The sequence below is a fragment of the Paroedura picta genome, chromosome 1 (assembly GCF_049243985.1).
Source record: "Paroedura picta isolate Pp20150507F chromosome 1, Ppicta_v3.0, whole genome shotgun sequence".
NCBI classification, from domain to species: domain Eukaryota; kingdom Metazoa; phylum Chordata; class Lepidosauria; order Squamata; family Gekkonidae; genus Paroedura; species Paroedura picta.
In genome coordinates, this window is record NC_135369.1 from 53,869,233 (window position 1) to 53,887,513 (window position 18,281).

Consider the following 18,281-nt stretch of genomic DNA (forward strand, 5'->3'; position numbering starts at 1 on the left):
CAGGGGTGGGGGGGAGACAGTGGCAGCTCTGCACAAACGTGCGGGTGTGGAGCTGCTGCACACGCGCGTTTGCGCTCCACTAGGGGCACAAACGCACATGCGCGGCAGCTGTGAGCAAACATGTATGCGAGAGCTGCTGCGCACGTGCATTTGTCTCCATCAGGAGTGCAAACGCCCATGTGTGGCAGCTCTGTGCATGAGCATTTGCGCCTGCCGGCGTGCTGGCAGCCACATCTCCCTCTCCCCCCCCCGCTGCAGAGAGAAGCTCGCCAAAGCGGCCGATTCGCTCAAGGCCTGGTGAGCTGCTGGGGGGAGGGGGGGAAGGTGGCACGGCTGCTGCCGGCCCGGTGCCAAGGCTTCGCAGCCCGGGGGTTGACGACTCCTGTTCTAGAGAATAGTTTCCCCAGATCTCCCTGTACGTATATGATAGATCAAGTGTTCACAACAGAACTGACAGTTCTAGCCATTCATTTCTAATGAGAAGGTGCTGGTGCTGTGGCCAGATACAAAGCCCATTTGTAATCATTTTGGGGAAATCAGAACTCTGAACCCTAGTTCAAACGTTGCCCATGGTAGCCCACTCTAATAAAGCATGAGTGTATCTCCAATGTTTTGATCTTTCCAGGTTTCTTTTCTCCTTGTCATCTCATTATAGTACCATTAAAAATCACAAACTTCTTTACTTGAACAGAGCATAGCTTCACTTAAATGGGAACTGGGAGCAAATAACACAGTCTCTTTCTGACAAGATCTGCAAATATGCAAACATTCTAGACTGCAAGCTCAAAAATAGTATTAAAAATGTCATACAAACAATTAATATGATTTTGCCTTTGGCCAGACAACAAAGAAAGCAGCATTAACATAAATGGTAGGGGCTGGCACGAACAAGGAAAATGCTTTGTGGCATGCCCAATTTGCAAGCCATAAACTGTCACAAACATTTAGATGCCAAATGAGCCAGTTAGGTTTGTGAGGCTCATGATGCAGTTGAATTCCTCCCCCCCCCATGTTCTAAAGACATCTGATTTGCAGGAGACCTCCAACTTACTCTACCTACCCTTCAAAATTAGTAAGGATTGGATTTATGGGGTCCAAGTTACAACCCCCCAAAGAGAGCCAGTTTGGGGTAGTGGTTAGGAGTGGGGATTTCTAATCTGGCATGCCGGGTTTGATTCTGTGCTCCCCCACATGCAGCCAGCTGGGTGACCTTGGGCTCACCATGGCAGTGATAAAACTGTTCTGACCGAGCCGTGATATCAGGGCTCTCTCAGCCTCACCCACCTCACAGGGTGTCTGTTGTGGGGAGAGGAAAGGGAAGGCAACTGTAAGCTGCTTTGATCCTTCTTCAGGTAGAGAAAAGCAGCATATAAAAACCAACTCCTCTTTTTCTTCTTCATCATGCCCCAGGATAGTGTTTTCTGGGGAAATGACAGGCACAAGTTCAGGAATGTATAGAATGGGCCCTGTGCAAGCTAGAGGCATCAAACTCACAGGGGACCTCCTCCGTTGCTCCTCTACATGCCTTCCAAGTCCCATCCCCCAGTTGTTCTAAAGTTTGGTAAAACATTTTGATTGAGAAGAGACAGTCTGTCTGGAAATGTATTCATTCACGACCCACCATGACCCACTTTAAAGTTAGTGGGAAGTTCATGCCAGATGACCTGTCACAAATTTCAATGCATAAACTGGCCTAAATTTGTCCAGTACGTTATTTTATTTTTATTTATTATTTCACTTTTACCCCACCATTCCCAAAAGGGCTCAGGGCAGCTTACAATAAAAACTGAATGCAAAGTAATTGAAAATAAAACAGTTTAAAATTTAAAATCTAGTTTTAAAATTAAACAATCCAGTTGGAAAACTCCACAGCAACCTCTTCTTTCTTATATATAAATTATAAAAATGGAATTCTGCTGGGGGGGGGGCGGATTTGCCTAAGATGTTCCCTGTGGCTGGACTGTCAGGCAGGGAGGCCAGCATCTTCTCCGTTTTAGTTCTGGCCTCAATTGTAGGCCTGGTGGAACAGCTCTGTGTTGCAAGCCCTGCAGAACTGGTTTAGAGTCCACAGGGCCTGATATTATCTGGCAGCGCATTCTACTAGGTTGGGACCTGGGCCAAACACATTCTGGCCTTGGTTGAGGCCAATTTCACTGAGCAAATTTCAGTCACTAGATTTCAGTGCTCTTTTGGGGGGGGGATACTGGGAGAGAGGGTCCCAAGGATATGAGGGTCCCAAACCATTAGGGCTTTAAAGGTGAATCTCAAAACCTTGAACATAATCCTGTCTCCAATCTGGAGCCAATATAGGTGGGAAAGAACAGGTTGGATTTGTGCTGTCCATTGCATCCCAGTAAGAACCAAGCAGCTCCATTCAGCACCAGTTGGTGTTTCTGGAGTAGCTTCAAGGGAAGCTCTGCGTAGAGTGCATTACAATAGTCTAGCCTGGAGGTGACCATTGCATAGATCATATTGGCAAGATCAGATGCCGAAAGGTAGGGCATGAGATATTGTGCCTGGTGGGGATGACAGAATTCCTGCTGGGCAATGTTTGGTATCTGGGCCTCCATAGACAGGGAGGTATCCAGAATCACACCCAGGCTCTTGACCGTGGTCAAAGATGTCAAAGTGACCCCACCAAGAGCCAAGAGTTCCACTACCTCCCCTCTGGCAGAGGACCTACATCTTAGTTGGATTCAACTTAAGCTGACTCTGCTTGAGGCAATCTACCACAGCCTCCAAACATCTGGTCTACAAGTCTGGGGGGATAGATGGATACCCATCCATCAGCAGAAATAGCTGAGTGCCATCCACATACTGGTAACAACACAGCCCAAAATTCTGGAACTGGGTAAGGGGTTAAACAGCATCCGGTACAGAATAGCTCCCTGCAAGACCTCATGTACTAGGGCCTGTCACTGAAGAATTCTCTCCCCTAGTGCAATCCTCTGTCTCTGACCTTTTAGGAAGGATTGTAGCCATTTAAGAGCTACTCCCTGTATCCCCACGTTGGCTAGGCATTTGGCTAACAAACCATGATTTGACCGTGTCAAATGCTGCTGTAAGATCGAACAAAAATTTTCCTTTGAAGTTCACCCACGAGGGTGACTAGTGCCATCTCCACTCTGCGACTAGGTCGTAAGTTGGACTGGTCTGGATCAAGAGCCGATAATTCCTTCAGGAAGCTCTGAAGCTGTTATGTAACACCTTGCTCGACTACCTTACCTAGAAACAGTAAGTGTGAAACCAGGCAGGGTAGGATGGATTGGATGGATCCAGCCCTGATTTTTTCAAAAGTGGCCTAACCACTGAGCCCTTCAATCTCTCCCAGAAGGTCCCTGAAATTACGGATATATTTAAAATCTCACAGAGAGGGATCCAGATCTCCCCAACCACTGTTTTTCACCAGCCATGAGGGACACGGGTCCTATCCACATCGGCCAGAGAGAGCAGACTGAAATGGTCCAAAATAGGACCTTGTGATGGCCATTTAGCATCCAGTTCCCTAACTGTATCAGCAGCTATGTCCTGGTGGAACAACAATCACAGAATACAAAAATCAAAAAATCAAAATCCACTATGTGTGCAAGGCCAATAATAAAATACTCACAAATGCTTATAGCATCCATATAAATTTATATAACAAAAAGTCATCAATTCAAATTTAACATACAAATTCAATTTAGTGAATAAAGTGATAGGTACAAAACAGTGCCTTTTCTTTTTCTGGCACAGTATCAAACAACATGGCACCGTGCCCAGATTACAATACATAGCTTCACTGGCTTTTTCTAACTTGTAATTGTTGTACAGTAACTTGCAAAACCTTAACAATATTCTTAAACTTGCAGATACTAGGGGGACATGACAGGAATTCCAGATATTTCCTATTTCACAAATGCTTCTTCATAGGTCCAAAACACTGTCCAGTCATCATAATAACTTGGTAAACATTAATTCTGTGGTCATCAAGCCTTCCTTCCTTGATAAATTTGTATTGGTACTGATTATGAGTATTTTATTATTGGCTTTGCATTTTGGATTGCATTTCTGATTTTTGGTTTTGGTTTTTACATCCTGATGGAGCAGAAAGATTTTTTTCTGCAAAAAAAAAACTCGCCAAAGCCTCACAGCTAATATTCAACTGAACAATTTCAAAAGGATCCATTAGTTAAGGATGTCAGAGATCAAATTGTTTTACATAATTGTGCCAGGTGTGAGCTACCGGAGGCAACAGACACCACAAAATAATGTCTCTTTGAAGCCTTTACTGCCATCTCATAAGCATCTTATGATTTTATTTATTTATTTATTTAGATTTATATACCGCCCTCCCCGAAGGCTCAGGGCGGTTTACATTAAAACTAATCAACGATACATGAAAAAGTCTTCGTTAAAACATACAGTAATTAATAACAGTGGTTGTAACCATATAACAGAATAATGTAACAGTATAACAGTATAATAAAATAATATAACGATGGAACGGTGCAATACCGTTTTGAAGCTTTGTCACAGGTTGCCTGCGCCAAACTCACCCTAGCAGTCTAGACTCCCATTTCCTTACTATGTGACCGGGTTCCAGCCCATCCCTATTAAATAGTTTCTATGCCACCTTGTAGCTTAATGCTCTTCAGTAATGTACAAAAAATAAAGAACACAACTACAACTAAAAACTGTCAATACTGTATCAGCAAACCTTCTTGTCAAAGGCACAAGACAACAAAGGAGACCATAGTATTGGATATGCTTTAGAAGAAAATAAAAGCAATCAGATAAATCGATTAATCTAACCAAGAAAATATTATGCTGTGCTGCGAAACCTTTATATAGAAGAAGAGTTGATTTCTATAACCCACTTTTCACATCCGAAGGAGCCTCAAAGCGGCTTACAATCACCTTCTCTTCCTCTCCCCACAAGGGACATCCTGTGAGGTAGGCTGTGAAAGCTCTGACAAATTCCTGTGAGAAGAGCTCTAAGAGCACTGTGCCTAGCCCTAAACCACCCAGCTGGCTGCATGTAGAGGAGCAGGGAATCAAACACACCTCTCCAGAATAGAAGCCGCCAATCTTAACCACTACTCCAAAGTGGCTTTCCCTTTCCTGGTTGTTCTTTAATTAGAAATTGTGTATTTCAAATAATTTGTTAATAAACTGCCATGCAGTTCACTGGACAGAAAGGCAAGACAGAGCCAGTTTGGTGTAGTGGTTAGGAGTGTGGACTTCTAATCTGGCATGCCGGGTTTGATTCTGCACTCCCCCACATGCAACCATCTGGGTGACCTTGGGCTCGCCACGGCACTGATAAAACTATTCTGACCGATCAGTGATATCAGGGCTCTCTCAGCCTCACCCACCCCACAGGGTGTCTGTTGTGGGGAGAGGAATGGGAAGGCGACTGTAAGCCGCTTTGAGCCTCCTTCAGGTAGGGAAAAGCGGCATATAAGAACCAACTCTTCTTCTTCTTCTTCTTCATTTAATGAATAAATAGATAATTTTGGCTATTCTCAAAGAGCAGTAAAAAGATGCAACTAGGCAGATGAAGGCACCCATAACTAAAGACTATATTTAACCCATATGTTTTGATATTGCTTTGTTTCTTCTCAATAATACAATTATTAATCACCAAGTCTTAGAAGTTCATTTCATACTTAAGAAGACTGCGGAAAACCTCTTCTTCCTACTTCCGATGGACTGCTTCCCATGGCAACTGGATCCTGTCCTGTGGTGTTAAACTAGAGCTTCTTAGTTTCCCAGGATTTTCCTTTATTTGGTGGCAGAAAAGATGCTTGGTAACATCAAATCCTGGGCTGAGTACAAAAGATCCATATGGATTTCTAACCACAGTGATCCTGGCTCTTACCCCTTTATTCTTAGCAATTGCAGTACTGTCATGGAAACTGGCAAAAATGATTGAAGTCAGGGAGCGAGAACAAAAGACAAAACAAAAAATCCAGGAAAACACTGCTAAAGCTAAATGAACAAAGGAGGACTAAAGTGGTAACCTACTGGAGAAAACACATTTTCTAAACAAAGCACTGTTCTTATGTTTTGTCCTTTTTTGTTGTAAATTTTAGAAATTATGTGCAGAAACCTATTTCTGCACATAATTGCAGAAATTCTGCACATATGTGCAGAAATTCCAGAAATTTGTTTTAATTTGTGTCAAAGTTTAATTTTTAAAGTTTTAAGTATTTTTATCCTGGGATATATTTGGGCTCTATTTGTAAGCTACACTAAATACATCTATACAGCATACTAACAAAAGAGTAACTGGTTGCTGATTAAAGATTTTTTAAAAAATAACCAAGGGCTAACTCCCAGTCATAGGATCAGCAGCCATTAAATTATTCTATAGAATTCACAATATTGAACAGAATCAGAGAATGTATGTCAAACGAAAACTCAGCAGTCAGCAAAAGGACTATCTCCAATTATTTCTCTCACCAGCCTCAAATGCTTGCCTGAGAACAGGGGAGAATTAAAGAATCACCATCCATACCAACCTCAGCATCTCTTGCTGTATCTTTTACTGTAACAATGAAAAGAACCACAAGTAAACAGATCTTCAGTTGATATAGACCTCTGTTTCATGCCAATAATCAGGATAGTGCTCAAGCAAATGTAACTATTCTCAACTACACAGGGCGTTAGGCTTAACACGTGCTATCTCCAATTTGCTCTAACAAGTCTAACAAGACACTACATTTACAGATAGGGACTCAGCTGGCTAGTTCAATGCAGAGACACATGCACATACACATGGCTCTCTGATGATCTCCTCACTCTCCACTACGTCCAAGTTCACTTCTTATAAACACAAAACCCTGCTGGGCATGGTTTTCTCTGCACTTTCTCCTCAATGCCCCACTTACTCCCTGCTACTTCAACCCTCAGTTTGTTAAAGCCGCTCTACCTGCTTCTTCATCTATCTCTGTTCATCTATGACCAGTAGGCTGTCAGAATATTCTGCCCTATGCTTACCAGCTTCTGCATTCTCTACCTGGAGGGTCCCTTACTTCCTGGTTCTTTTTCTGTACACTTTCCTCATTTTCTACCTTGGACAGGTTTCTGTGTTTCTGCGTCTATCACACAGTCTTCACCCCTCACCCTTTTTTCCTTAAGTATCCTTCCCAAACTGGTTTCCAGGATTTCAGTGTTCACATTCCTTTCCTGAAATTCCATGACTTCACAGCAGTTCAACTGTTGGCCTGAGGAAGGGCTCACTGATAGGGTTTAAATGGTCGCCTGCTTACCTCCTGTATTTATTTGGGCACCTAAACTGTGAAGAAATTGCCAAGGCATGTCCATCACCTTTGCCACTATTGAAACACAAGTTGAAGACAAAAAGTCCATTGTATTTTTCATTGCTTTCACAAATAAGGGGGAGGGGGCTTGAGAACTGAAGTCCACCTGAAAGTTACATTCAATCAGAGAAAAGTTATTCAGCCAAGGCAATCTATCCAAATGTTTACCAGAAATCTGTTTTTAAAAGAAACAACAGTAGAGTCCTTAAATAGATTCTGACATTTTGAAAATTCCATTCCTGGAGAAAAGTAACAGGCTAAGCACATTTCCTGGGATAATTTCAACCACTTTCCTCCCACATGAAAGCACAAGCCAAGCTGAAGGGAAAGAAGCATCAACTGTGGGGGCCACGCAAAACAAGAACAGCTACACCCGAACATCTCCCTCTACTTCATAATACTGGTCAGAATGCAAAGACACAGCTGCAGTGGAGCATCTTACATGTCCCTTCTGGTTTTCCAAGTGTATGATGACAGATCTAAGCCAGAGCTAGCTTTAAGGCAAATCTATTAGGGGTTTGCAAAACCCTCCCAGAATTTTTCAGGGTCAGGTATATTGAACCAAAGAAATAATGGTATTTCCTGAATCCCGATACCAGTATGGTATTCAGATTTGGTAAACATTCAGGAATGGCAATTTTTTTTTTTTGCGCTCCATGGGACTGAGGCGTTTAAAGGGATCTCAGCCTCTCTTTAATGCCTTAAATCCAGCAATCTGGTCCCAAAAAATCCTGAATATTTTTGAGATTTTTCAGGCTTGACCAGTTTGGTAGCCAGAAAAACAGAAAAAAGAAGAAGAAATCTAACTGAATTATTTATTATTTCAATTTATATCCTGCCACTCTCCGAGGACTCATGGCGGGTTACACGGAGACAAATTAAAACCCCATTAAAATCAATCATAAACCCCCAGTATCATCAAAACGCATCAAAATCCTTACAATCCCATAAACTGGCAGCATAATCCCCAATCCTTCCCTAACTACAGTCAACCATCACATGTATAGGATTGCAGAGTGGAATACCGTTGGGCAGAGGAAGGGCCCTAATTGTCCCTGAAACCCGGCCTCAACCAAAGACCTTGCAGAAGAGCTCCGTTTTGCAGGCCCAGTGGAACTGAGATAGCCTTGTCAGGGCCCCCAGAGATTTTGGGAGCTCATTCCACCAGGTTGGGGCCAGGACCCAAAAAAGCCCTGGCCCAGGTCAAGGCCAGGCATGCTTCTCTGGGTCTGGGGACCACAAGTAGATTCGTACCAAAACCTTGAATCTGATCCAGGCCACTCGAAATACTTGAAAAATACTATTAAGATTGGGGGGGGGTATTTTTTTCAGCTTGGATTAACTGAATACACACTTCTAAAATCCATACAAACTACAGAAAGCAAATCCAAAGGCTTTGCGGAATGATGTCCCAAGAACTCCAAGATAAGAGCTTCGATCTCTCTGAAGGGCAAAGAAACAGTGCTGCACAGATCAGGCTGGAAAACAGTCCCAGATGAAGGGAAAAAAGGCCTGGAGATCTGAACCTGCATCCTGAGGGCCAAAGAGTCCTGGTCTTCTTAGGAGACATATTAAATCAGTGGGCCCCAACCTTTTTATCACCGGGGACCGGTCAACGCTTGACAATTTTACTGAGGCCCGGAGGTGGGGGTAGTCTTTTGCTGAGGGACGCCTAAGCCCCTGCTCCACTTGCTTTCCCACTGGTGCCCCTGACTTCCCGCCGCCTGCTAGGAGCGCTGCCAGCAGCAGCTGCACTGTGCCAAACCGAGGGGGAGCCCCAGCCATGGCGGCCACTCGAGAACACCAAAGGTGAGCCGGCGGCAGAGTGGCAGGGCAGCCCCCGAGGCAGCAGCCGGAGAGGAGGATGAGGAGGAGCCGCAGCCCGGTACCAACTAATCCATGGCCCGGTCCCAGTCCCCAGACCAGGGGTTGGGGACCACTGTATTAAATAACCCCAGCAACCAACTATGCTGGGCAACAAGCAACAGGAGGGACTAAGACAACAGTAAAATCTAGGCATGAGATGCAACAATGCTAAATTCTTACCTCACGCCCTACAATTGTATGCTTCCAGAGATAGCTTTCCTAAAAATTCACCTGAACAGCTTTTGTGCCTTGACATTGTTTCAATTATTGCTGATTTTGCTGTGTACCAAAAATGAGCCAAGAAAGAAACTGAAACAGCCAGCAATCACTTGACTCAAGATTATGATGCTTAGAATCCTGCTAGGATTATTGACTTCAGCAAGCCTTCCACAATAGCACTCAACTGTGCCAAGGGGGGGTGGGGAGGGTAGCATCTCTGATAATGCTACCATTAAAACTATTGAAGATGTCCTTGTTAAGGCAAAGAAATGATGCTGCATGGTACATCCAAAAACATACCAAGATCTACAACGTCAAATAAGAAATGGTAATCCTTCTAATGGAAACAGAAGGCTTGGACAAATTACAGCTTCATGTGACCACTGGTGGAACGCACTAAACATTCCAGCTCCCCCAATTTTACCCTGAACACTTCTACAAAAACATCTATAATTCTCCAGGCGTGCTAGGGCTACATCCTTCCTCCTGTGGCCTCCAGACCCTGTCAGGCAGTCAATATTTGCCACCCTCTCAGTGGCCAGGTCTAATCCATTTCCATCTAGAACAGTAACAGCTACCTTTTCAACTTGTAGAGATGAGCCATTCTGAACCTTGGCTTTCTCTCAGGATTTAGTTTAAAAGTGCTTTGTCATCTTTTTTATTTTAAGCACCAGCAGCCTAGTTCGTTCTTGGGACAAGTGGCGATAGTATGCTCTGCACAGGTCCCGCTTGTTTAAAAAAGCAACCCAGTACCTGACAAATTTAAACCCTTCATTAGTACACCATCATCTCATCTACTCATTGGGACTTCTAATTTGCTTTTGCTTAGTTGGCCCAGCACATGGGATAGGCAGGAATTCTGAGAATGCTACCTTAAAGGTTTTGGCCTCCTCCCTGGCAGCCTAATTTTTTTCCAGGATCATATGACCATAATTCCCTACAGCAGGGGTCATCAACCCCCAGGCCGCTACCAGGCCGCGAAGGCCTCGATAACGGGCCGCCACGCCTGCCTCCCCCCCCCCCCCCCGCAGCAAGAAGCTCACCAGTCTGCAAGAGAAGCGGCCGCTTCACTCGCGTCCTGGCTAGCTTTTTGCTGCGAATGGGGGGGAAGATGCAGGCACAGCCACAGGCACGCCGGCAGGCACAAACGCGCATGCGCGGAGCTGCCTGTGCATGCGCATTAGTGCCCTCTGGTGGTGAAAATGCGTATGTGCGGCAGCTCTGCGCATGCGCGTTTTCACCACCACCACTACCCTACAGTGTTTGTGCCAACATAAACCATGGCCACTGGTTCCTCCTCAGCACTGGTTAAGAATGATGGCTTCTAATCGGGCGAGCTGGGTTTGATTCTCCACTCCTTCACATGCAGCCAACTGGGTGATCTTGGGCTCATCAGTCCTGATAGTGCTGTTTTCACAGAGTAGTCCTGTCAGAGCTCTCTCAGCCCCACCTACCTCACAGGGTGGCTGTTGTGACAAGAGAAAGGGAAGGCAATTGTATAAGGGAAGGTAACTTCTACCAGTCTATCTACACCATACATAATGTCTCCTAACTTCACATCAGGCAGGCAAGTCACTACGCAGTCAATATGCCATTTCGGAACCCATCTACCTAACTGCCTAAGTATCCGATCACGACTCCCCCTCTCTTCCTGCCCAAAGATGGTTCCTTGGGGTAAAAGGAAAGCCTGTTCACCAACTGCACAAGGGGCCCCTTCTGAGGGAACATTCACCCTTTCTTTGGCTTGAAGCCATTTCCCCTTGACCATCATGGTCTGACAGCAGTGGGGCTGCAATCCTCAAAGTGGGGCATATCTTAATCATGTGACTGTCTCTGCTTCTCCAGATCAGCCACCTTGGCCTCAAGGGTGCAAACTTGTTCCCTGAGAGCTAGTAGCTCCTTGCGCAAAGCACATACCCATGTCTTCTGGCTGGCTGGCCGACATATATGTTTCACTCAGTGCGATACACTGGATAGCCAAGCCCTTGCTAGCATTATACCTTCATAACTGCTATTCTTTAAATCCCTTTAAATAAATTTCCCATTTATATAAATCTATTCATAGAAAGCATGGTTACCCTTTTAGGGACGCAGAGAGACTAGTGCCCTTGATTCCTCCCCCTGCTGCTGAACTCACACATCTACTAAACTCGCCTATTTATTCCCTTGTTTCAGACACTTGGTTGCAGGAGCTATTCCTGTCTGATTTCCTTCTTGAAAAAAATCTGGAAAAATAATATTTCCTTCCAGACAATACCTTCCTGAAACCTTTATGTGTTTACTAGTCTTGAGGTAGAATACTGTCCTCTGGGGCAGTGGTCTGCAACCTTTTTCAGACTGCGGACCAGTGGGGAGGGAGGGCGATCTGGGCACCGTGCATGTGCACAGCTCATGCGCAAACACGCATGCGTGGCAGTCCGCACATGCACGTTTGTGCCATGTGCAGCCAAAAATGCACATGCGTGGCAATTTCTGCGAAATTGCCATGCATGGCACAAACGTGCACTTGCCACGCATGCACGTTTTGTGCCGGCGGCCGCGCATACATGTTTGTGCCGGCGGGCGCACTTCCCTCTCCCCCCCTCCCAAAGAAAGAAGCTTGCCGGGCCGCAAGCTAATCGGCCGCTTTGTCCCAGTGGTTGGGGACTACTGCTCTGGAGGATCCAAAAACTCATTTTTTGGCAATTAAATGAGGAAGATCTTTATAAGAAATAGATGTATGAGCGAAGCTTGCATCAGACAGCTCCTCCTCCTCCTCCCTGTTTAAGAAATAGCCAATCGCAAACTCAAGCAGTGAGAAGCTAACATCTGATCTAGCTTGCACACATAAGCTAGACACAACTTTGGATTGAGAGAGCTTCCTAGTTATCACTGCCAACCAGAACATATTTGCTGCTCCCTGCTGGCTTTGTAAGGTTGTGCAGCCATTGCTATCTTAGTAGCTTCAATGTGTAAAGTTCACAAGTTCAGAACAATGGAACCCCCCACAATCACACTGCTGAATACGGACCTAGGATTCTTATTTCACTTTTTTTCTTTTTGCTCTCAAGTCACAGCTGACCCATAGAAACCCTTTATGGTTTTCAAACAAGAGATTAATATTGTTGGTTTGGCCACCACCTGCCTCTCCATAGTGACCAATGGTATTCCTTGTTAGTCTCCCATCCAAATACTGATGAGGGTTGATCCTGCTTAGCTTCCAACATCTGATGAAATCAGGCTAGCCTGGGCTATCCACAGCATGATCTTATCTCACTACAGATGGTAATTTTCTGCCCCTGTAATGTAAGTGATTACAATGCACGACGTATTTTCTTCTCCCACAAAGGGCAGAGGTACTTCTACTCAGCAACCATCACAGGAAGTACAACTCATCCCACTGTCCTGTGACAATAAGAACATTCCCATGGTGAATTAAGCTGATTACTGTCCCCATATGGGATGTTCCAGATGTGATGCCAATTTGGTCCTGAAGCTGGCCTTTGGCATACTTCAGGAATGCTCCTAGGCCTCTGAATTGGAGGACAGTACCGCAGGCTTTGCTCTGTGACTCAACCAATGCTTTGTGGCTGGTCCCTTAAGCATTCAGGACCTTTCTGCTTGTGGAGCATGGGAAAAATTTCCTGAAGCTCCACTCTATAAAATGCAAAAACTAAAGATGTAATACTTTTTACTATTGGGGCAAACATTGGGTTTGGTCCTAATTAGAAATATTGTGTTGGTCTTCGGACAAAAGTGGCCATTTGCAATCCTTCTGTAGTAAAAATGATGGCGTACACATACCTGAATATTCTCTCTGCTCCAAGTATGTGGGGTTTTATTTGCAAGTAACTTTAGATCCTGGATAGCTAGCCTTTTCACAGCCTCTCTTGGGTCATTCTTCAAATACTGCAGTAAGAGCTGAATCTGCAAAAAGATGTTTTTTTGTAATTAAGTGCCTTTTTAATGGTTCTCAGTATGTATTTAAATATCATTGCTGAAGCTGAAAAGTATTTCATGTGCAATTAAAATTCCAACTTTTTGCAGCTCTGTTGACACCAGAAGCATCACACATGGTGAGATCATCCTCACTTATTTTATGTATGACCACAGCAGGTGCCCCATAAGCAGGGTTAAGGGCATTCTGTAATTCACACAAGTGCAATATGAATAAGAAAAGGACTTCTGCTTCCTTTCAGCTTCCATTTAAAATGAAACAGGTTTCTAGCCTTTAAGAATGAAAAATCAGGCTTGAAATATTTGAGCCCGACAACATCCCAGAAATCACTAAACAAAATTCATCTACTCCTTAAACTACTAATGAACATGTTACCTGTTTGGGAATGTCCACAAGAGAAGATGCAGCAAGCAAGGTAAAGGTGTGCAAAGTAACAATGACCATCTTGGTTGAAGGGTAGGAAGTCACCAACTGTTGGAGTAGCTGACGGGCACTGGAGGCCAGCCGGGCATCGTGGTGCATGTGCTGTAGGATGGGGATTAGCTTTAGCTTCAAGTCTACAGGAGTGGCTAAACCTACAGGAAAAATAACTTTCAAAGTAAATCTTAAACACGCAGCATGTCAATCAAGACATTCCATCCTGTTACAAAAATTTACCATAGATCTTAGGAGCAGAAAAAAGGCCACTTCTATTCTGGACTCTTAAGGCTATTCAAATGCTGCTGTAATCACCCAACTTCTGGTCAGACTTGGACCATGGAACTCCATTGGGGACATTCCTACGTTTTTTTAAAAACCTCACGTTACTGGGCAGTATATTGTACAATATAGTCATAGCATGAAATTAAATCTGACTCTAACAGCACGAACATTATTTCCAGGCCTTGGCTTTTCAGCTCAAAGCTCTCTTGGTCAGATACATGAACTCATAATGCGAGTGTTCACTTGTGAATGTCTATACCCTTAAGGTGCTACTGGACTTGAATTTTGTCCTACTAGCACAGATTACTACAGCTATCCATCTGAAACTATCAGTCTGAAATCAGGATCCAGACACTGGCAGTCTTAATTGTGACAAAAGTTGTTGCTTAAATTTAACATCGACACCTCAAGGAATCTGACAATGCATTTGACAGTGAAACGAGTACCAAGCTTGTTGTGTCTATACATTTTGAAATAATCTTTATTTTTATAACCCGCCCTTCTTACACTCAAAGTTCCACTCAGTCAGGAAAATCCCTGCCTAGAACACAGAATATCTTTTTCCAATCCACCCATCTGCCTCATGCAATCAACATCTGGGAGGGGAGAAAGATTAACATTTTCAAAGGTGGTTGCTATTGCTTAAACTTATTTTAAAAACCAATTTCTCTTCAAGTACATGATGTAACATAGAAAACCTAGAAGGAAGGCAGAAAACTTTTCATATTAACTACCCTGCAGCATGAACATGAAAAAAGAACAGCAAAAGTAGTTTCATTGCTTTTTGTTAATTGGATAAAATGTACATACCTTGAATCATTTCACTTATTTTGTTACATATCCCTCCAGCAAAATCTCTGGCAAAAATAAAAGGGGGAGGGAGAACAGTCAGACAATCTGAAATGCTTTTTTAAAACGACTTTTAGCTATGCTTATTGTATGGCATGTTTAGGGTAGACAGAAGAGCTAGGATTGTCTGGCAGCCAGGCAAGAGACATTCAGAGATGGTTTGCCACTGCCTGCCTCTGCGTCATGATCCATAGCAACAGCAAAGAGTAAACTGCCACAGATGAAAGTTCTGAAGCTCTGCTTACTTGGATTGGGCAGAAAAGTTAGCTGCGGCAAATATAGCTGCTTCAACCTCAACGTTGTCATGTGAATCCAGGCTCTGGCGAATACTGTGATGTGCATTCTTCCTCTCAGGGATTATGGATGCCATACTCCCTAACATTCTGGACAATGAGAAGGGGAAAAAAAACCCATAAGCCTGCCAAAATGGTGACACTCCAAAGAGAATCTGCAGTCAGTTAAGCAATCTATAATTCTGGAGGCGCTGTGTACAGAACAGGATAACTGAGGCACAGGCACAGCCAAACCAGTACTATCAATAAATGAGCACCCAGACAGGCTCTTGCCCACGAAATATGCCTACCTGAGCGTGATGGCTCGAGCAACTGGATCGTTGCTGTGAATAACGGAGAAAACTCGTTTCACAAATTCATCAACATTCAGGATCTTTTCCAAGTGTTTCTCACTCTGCTGAGTAACTTTCAGTACACAGAGCCGCAGGAAGTTGTTTCTATATTAAAATACATAATTAAAGTTACTGCTTTTATTCATTATCACATTAGGTGACATCATGAAGGAATGAACTGCTGCCTTGCGTTAAGTCTGAATCTCACTGTGCTATGCTCTTTTTATCAATGTAGAGGTGTGTGATTTACAGTGTGTTCAATGAGAATCAATTTTATTAACATACAGTCACAAGACTATTCTACACATGTTGGATAATGCACTTTCACTGCACTTTAGAAGTAGATTCTTCTGTTTCAAGCAGGAAAATCAGGCTGCAAAAGCACACTAAATGTGAATTATCCAACAAGTGCAGAATGGGCCATAGTTTCAGTATCTGCTTGACATGACTCCCTACAACTACCAAAATGAAGGACCAAGGACATGTGGATTAAGTTCACATGATGATGCCCATGTGGAAATACTTCGCTACATGCCCAACTGCTGACATTCTCCAGCTATTTATATGTAACATATATTGAATGTATTAAGTGCCATTAGGTTGCTTTCAAGTTATGGCAACTTATGAACTAACATTTTCCAGAACATTCTGTCATTAACAGCCCTGCTCGGGTCTTGCAAACTGAAGGCTGTAGCTCTGTTGATTGAATCTATCCATCTCATAGTGGGTTGACTGAATCTATCCATCTCTTTTCCTGCTGCCCTCAACTTTTCCTAGCACTATTCTTTGTCCAGTGATTATTGTCTTCTCATAATTTGGCCAAAGTATGATGGCCTCAGTTTAGCCATTTTAACTTCTAGAAAGAGTTCAGGCTTAATTTCTGGCAGGCCATGGTATCCATAAAACTCTCCTGCAGCATATTTCAAATAAATCAACTTTCTTCCTGTCAGCTTTCTTCACTGTCAAGCTTTCACATCCATACATAGTAAGGGCAACTACCAAGGCACAAATTAACTTGATCTTGGTTGCCAATGACATAACCCTATACCTGAGAACCTTTTCTAGCGCTCCTTCATGGCTGCCCTTCCCAGTCTCAAACTCTTTCTGATTTCTTGGTTGCAGTCTTCCAAGGGACAGAACCAAGGAATAGAAAATCTTGAGCAATTTCAGTATATACTACAATGTAATTAAAAAATCAACATTCTGTAAGGTATAATAAAATATTTTTAAAAGCACTGCAGAAGTTTGAATTCAGCAATGAAAAACAAAACCAAAGCGAAAACGGCTTCATCTAAGGAACAGTAATTAAAACATTGACAGCATGAGAAAAAGCAGTATGACAGTATATTTAAAAAGTGTTACTAGGAAAAGCCCTCAAGCTACTGGGGTAAACACAAAGTTTTTCATCATGTTAGCTACCATGCAGGAGAGCATTCCAAGGTGTGTCATAATGGGGCAAAAAAATCCCATTGGAACTCAATCCTCACCTAAAAACGAGTTAATAAATCAGATGTGACATCCTTTGCCCACTCATACAGAGTGCTTACCACCCACTACAACCTCTTTTCTTCAAGTTATGGTTTATAAGTAAATCAGAAAATCACAATCACCACCCTTCTTGTCTCTTCTAAAATCTACAGAGAGTTCTGACCATGTCCCACTTCAGGGCCTCTTGCTCACTCCCAGAGACATCCACAGACAGGGTAACCTAGCCCCTTTTAATAACCAGCCCTCAATCACACAGTGGGGGGGGGGATTGGGGCTCAAACGCCATTCCAATCACTCCCTGCCACCATTCATTCATATCCTATATGTGATTAGATCAAGATATTAAATAGTTTGCATATGTGTACTTCTTCCCCTTAACACACAAAGCATAGGCTTAATCAAAATAAGAAACTTTTATAAGAACAAAGCAATGAGGAAAGTAAGGTCTAAGAAACAACATTTCATTTCCATTGAGCTTTCGAACTGAGCTCCTATACTTATAACTGGGGTCCTTGAGCTATAAATTTACAATTTTAACTGTATAAAAACAGTTCCGCAAGCCAGTCATTTGACTGATCAGAATATTTCAGCATCTTCCCCCAGGTCCCAATGAAATGTTCGATGAGCCATTGGCTTCTGGATGGTATGAGATTGACGTTATAAGCATTACCCCACAATCTCTGCATTATGGCTGACATGATTGATGTTCCCATATCAGAGAGTATTTCAGTTGGGAAGCCAAGTCTGCAAAATACATTTATCAAAGAACTGGCTACCACAGAAGTGTCCATACTGTACTACTGCTTCTGGATATGTTATTTATTTATATTTATTTATGTTTCGATCTATATCCCACCACTCCTAGCATGCTGGCTCGTGGTGGGTCACACTAAAAGCCCCAATAAAATATACAATACTGTCCCATTAAAACATGCATTAAAAAAACCCTATGGCGGCAACAATTCAAATCCCATTGTGCTAGCTAACATCCAGTCAAAGGGGGACACCATGCGCCGACCCACCACCCACATTGATGGTCGGCTGGTGGGGACTTCCATATTCATGATCTTCCTTCTTCTCTGCCAGGCGGGTATCAGGTCTTCTTGGGCTGGCCTCAACCATAGCCCAAAACACTAAGAATACATTTGTTCCCTCTCCAAGTTACTCTGGGCAAAGGACACATGACATTAATGCTTTTTTGCCTAAAGGGCTCCTCTAAAGAGAGTCACCTTGGCTTCAAAGTTAGGAGTGGGGACTTGTTTTTCCCTTTAGAAGAAGAAGAAGAAGA

At 43.4% G+C, this 18,281-nt stretch overlaps 1 protein-coding gene and 1 pseudogene across 2 annotated transcripts in view; one reads left to right on the forward strand and one right to left on the reverse strand.

Moving 5' to 3' along the window:
* INTS7 (integrator complex subunit 7) overlaps window positions 1-18,281 on the reverse strand; it is a 54,601-nt gene that overhangs the window by 32,139 nt on the left and 4,181 nt on the right. Inside the window, exons 3-7 of one of the 2 annotated variants that reach the window (XM_077338640.1) lie at window positions 15,464-15,610; window positions 15,126-15,263; window positions 14,842-14,888; window positions 13,705-13,904; window positions 13,176-13,298 (exon numbers count right to left, since the gene is read on the reverse strand). In XM_077338640.1, coding sequence (XP_077194755.1) covers window positions 13,176-13,298; window positions 13,705-13,904; window positions 14,842-14,888; window positions 15,126-15,263; window positions 15,464-15,610 — 655 coding nt within the window. The remainder of the gene's footprint in view (window positions 1-13,175; window positions 13,299-13,704; window positions 13,905-14,841; window positions 14,889-15,125; window positions 15,264-15,463; window positions 15,611-18,281) is intronic. The other variant, XM_077338641.1, reaches the window with a different exon arrangement.
* Window positions 5,786-5,996, forward strand: LOC143838005 (small integral membrane protein 15-like; annotated as a pseudogene).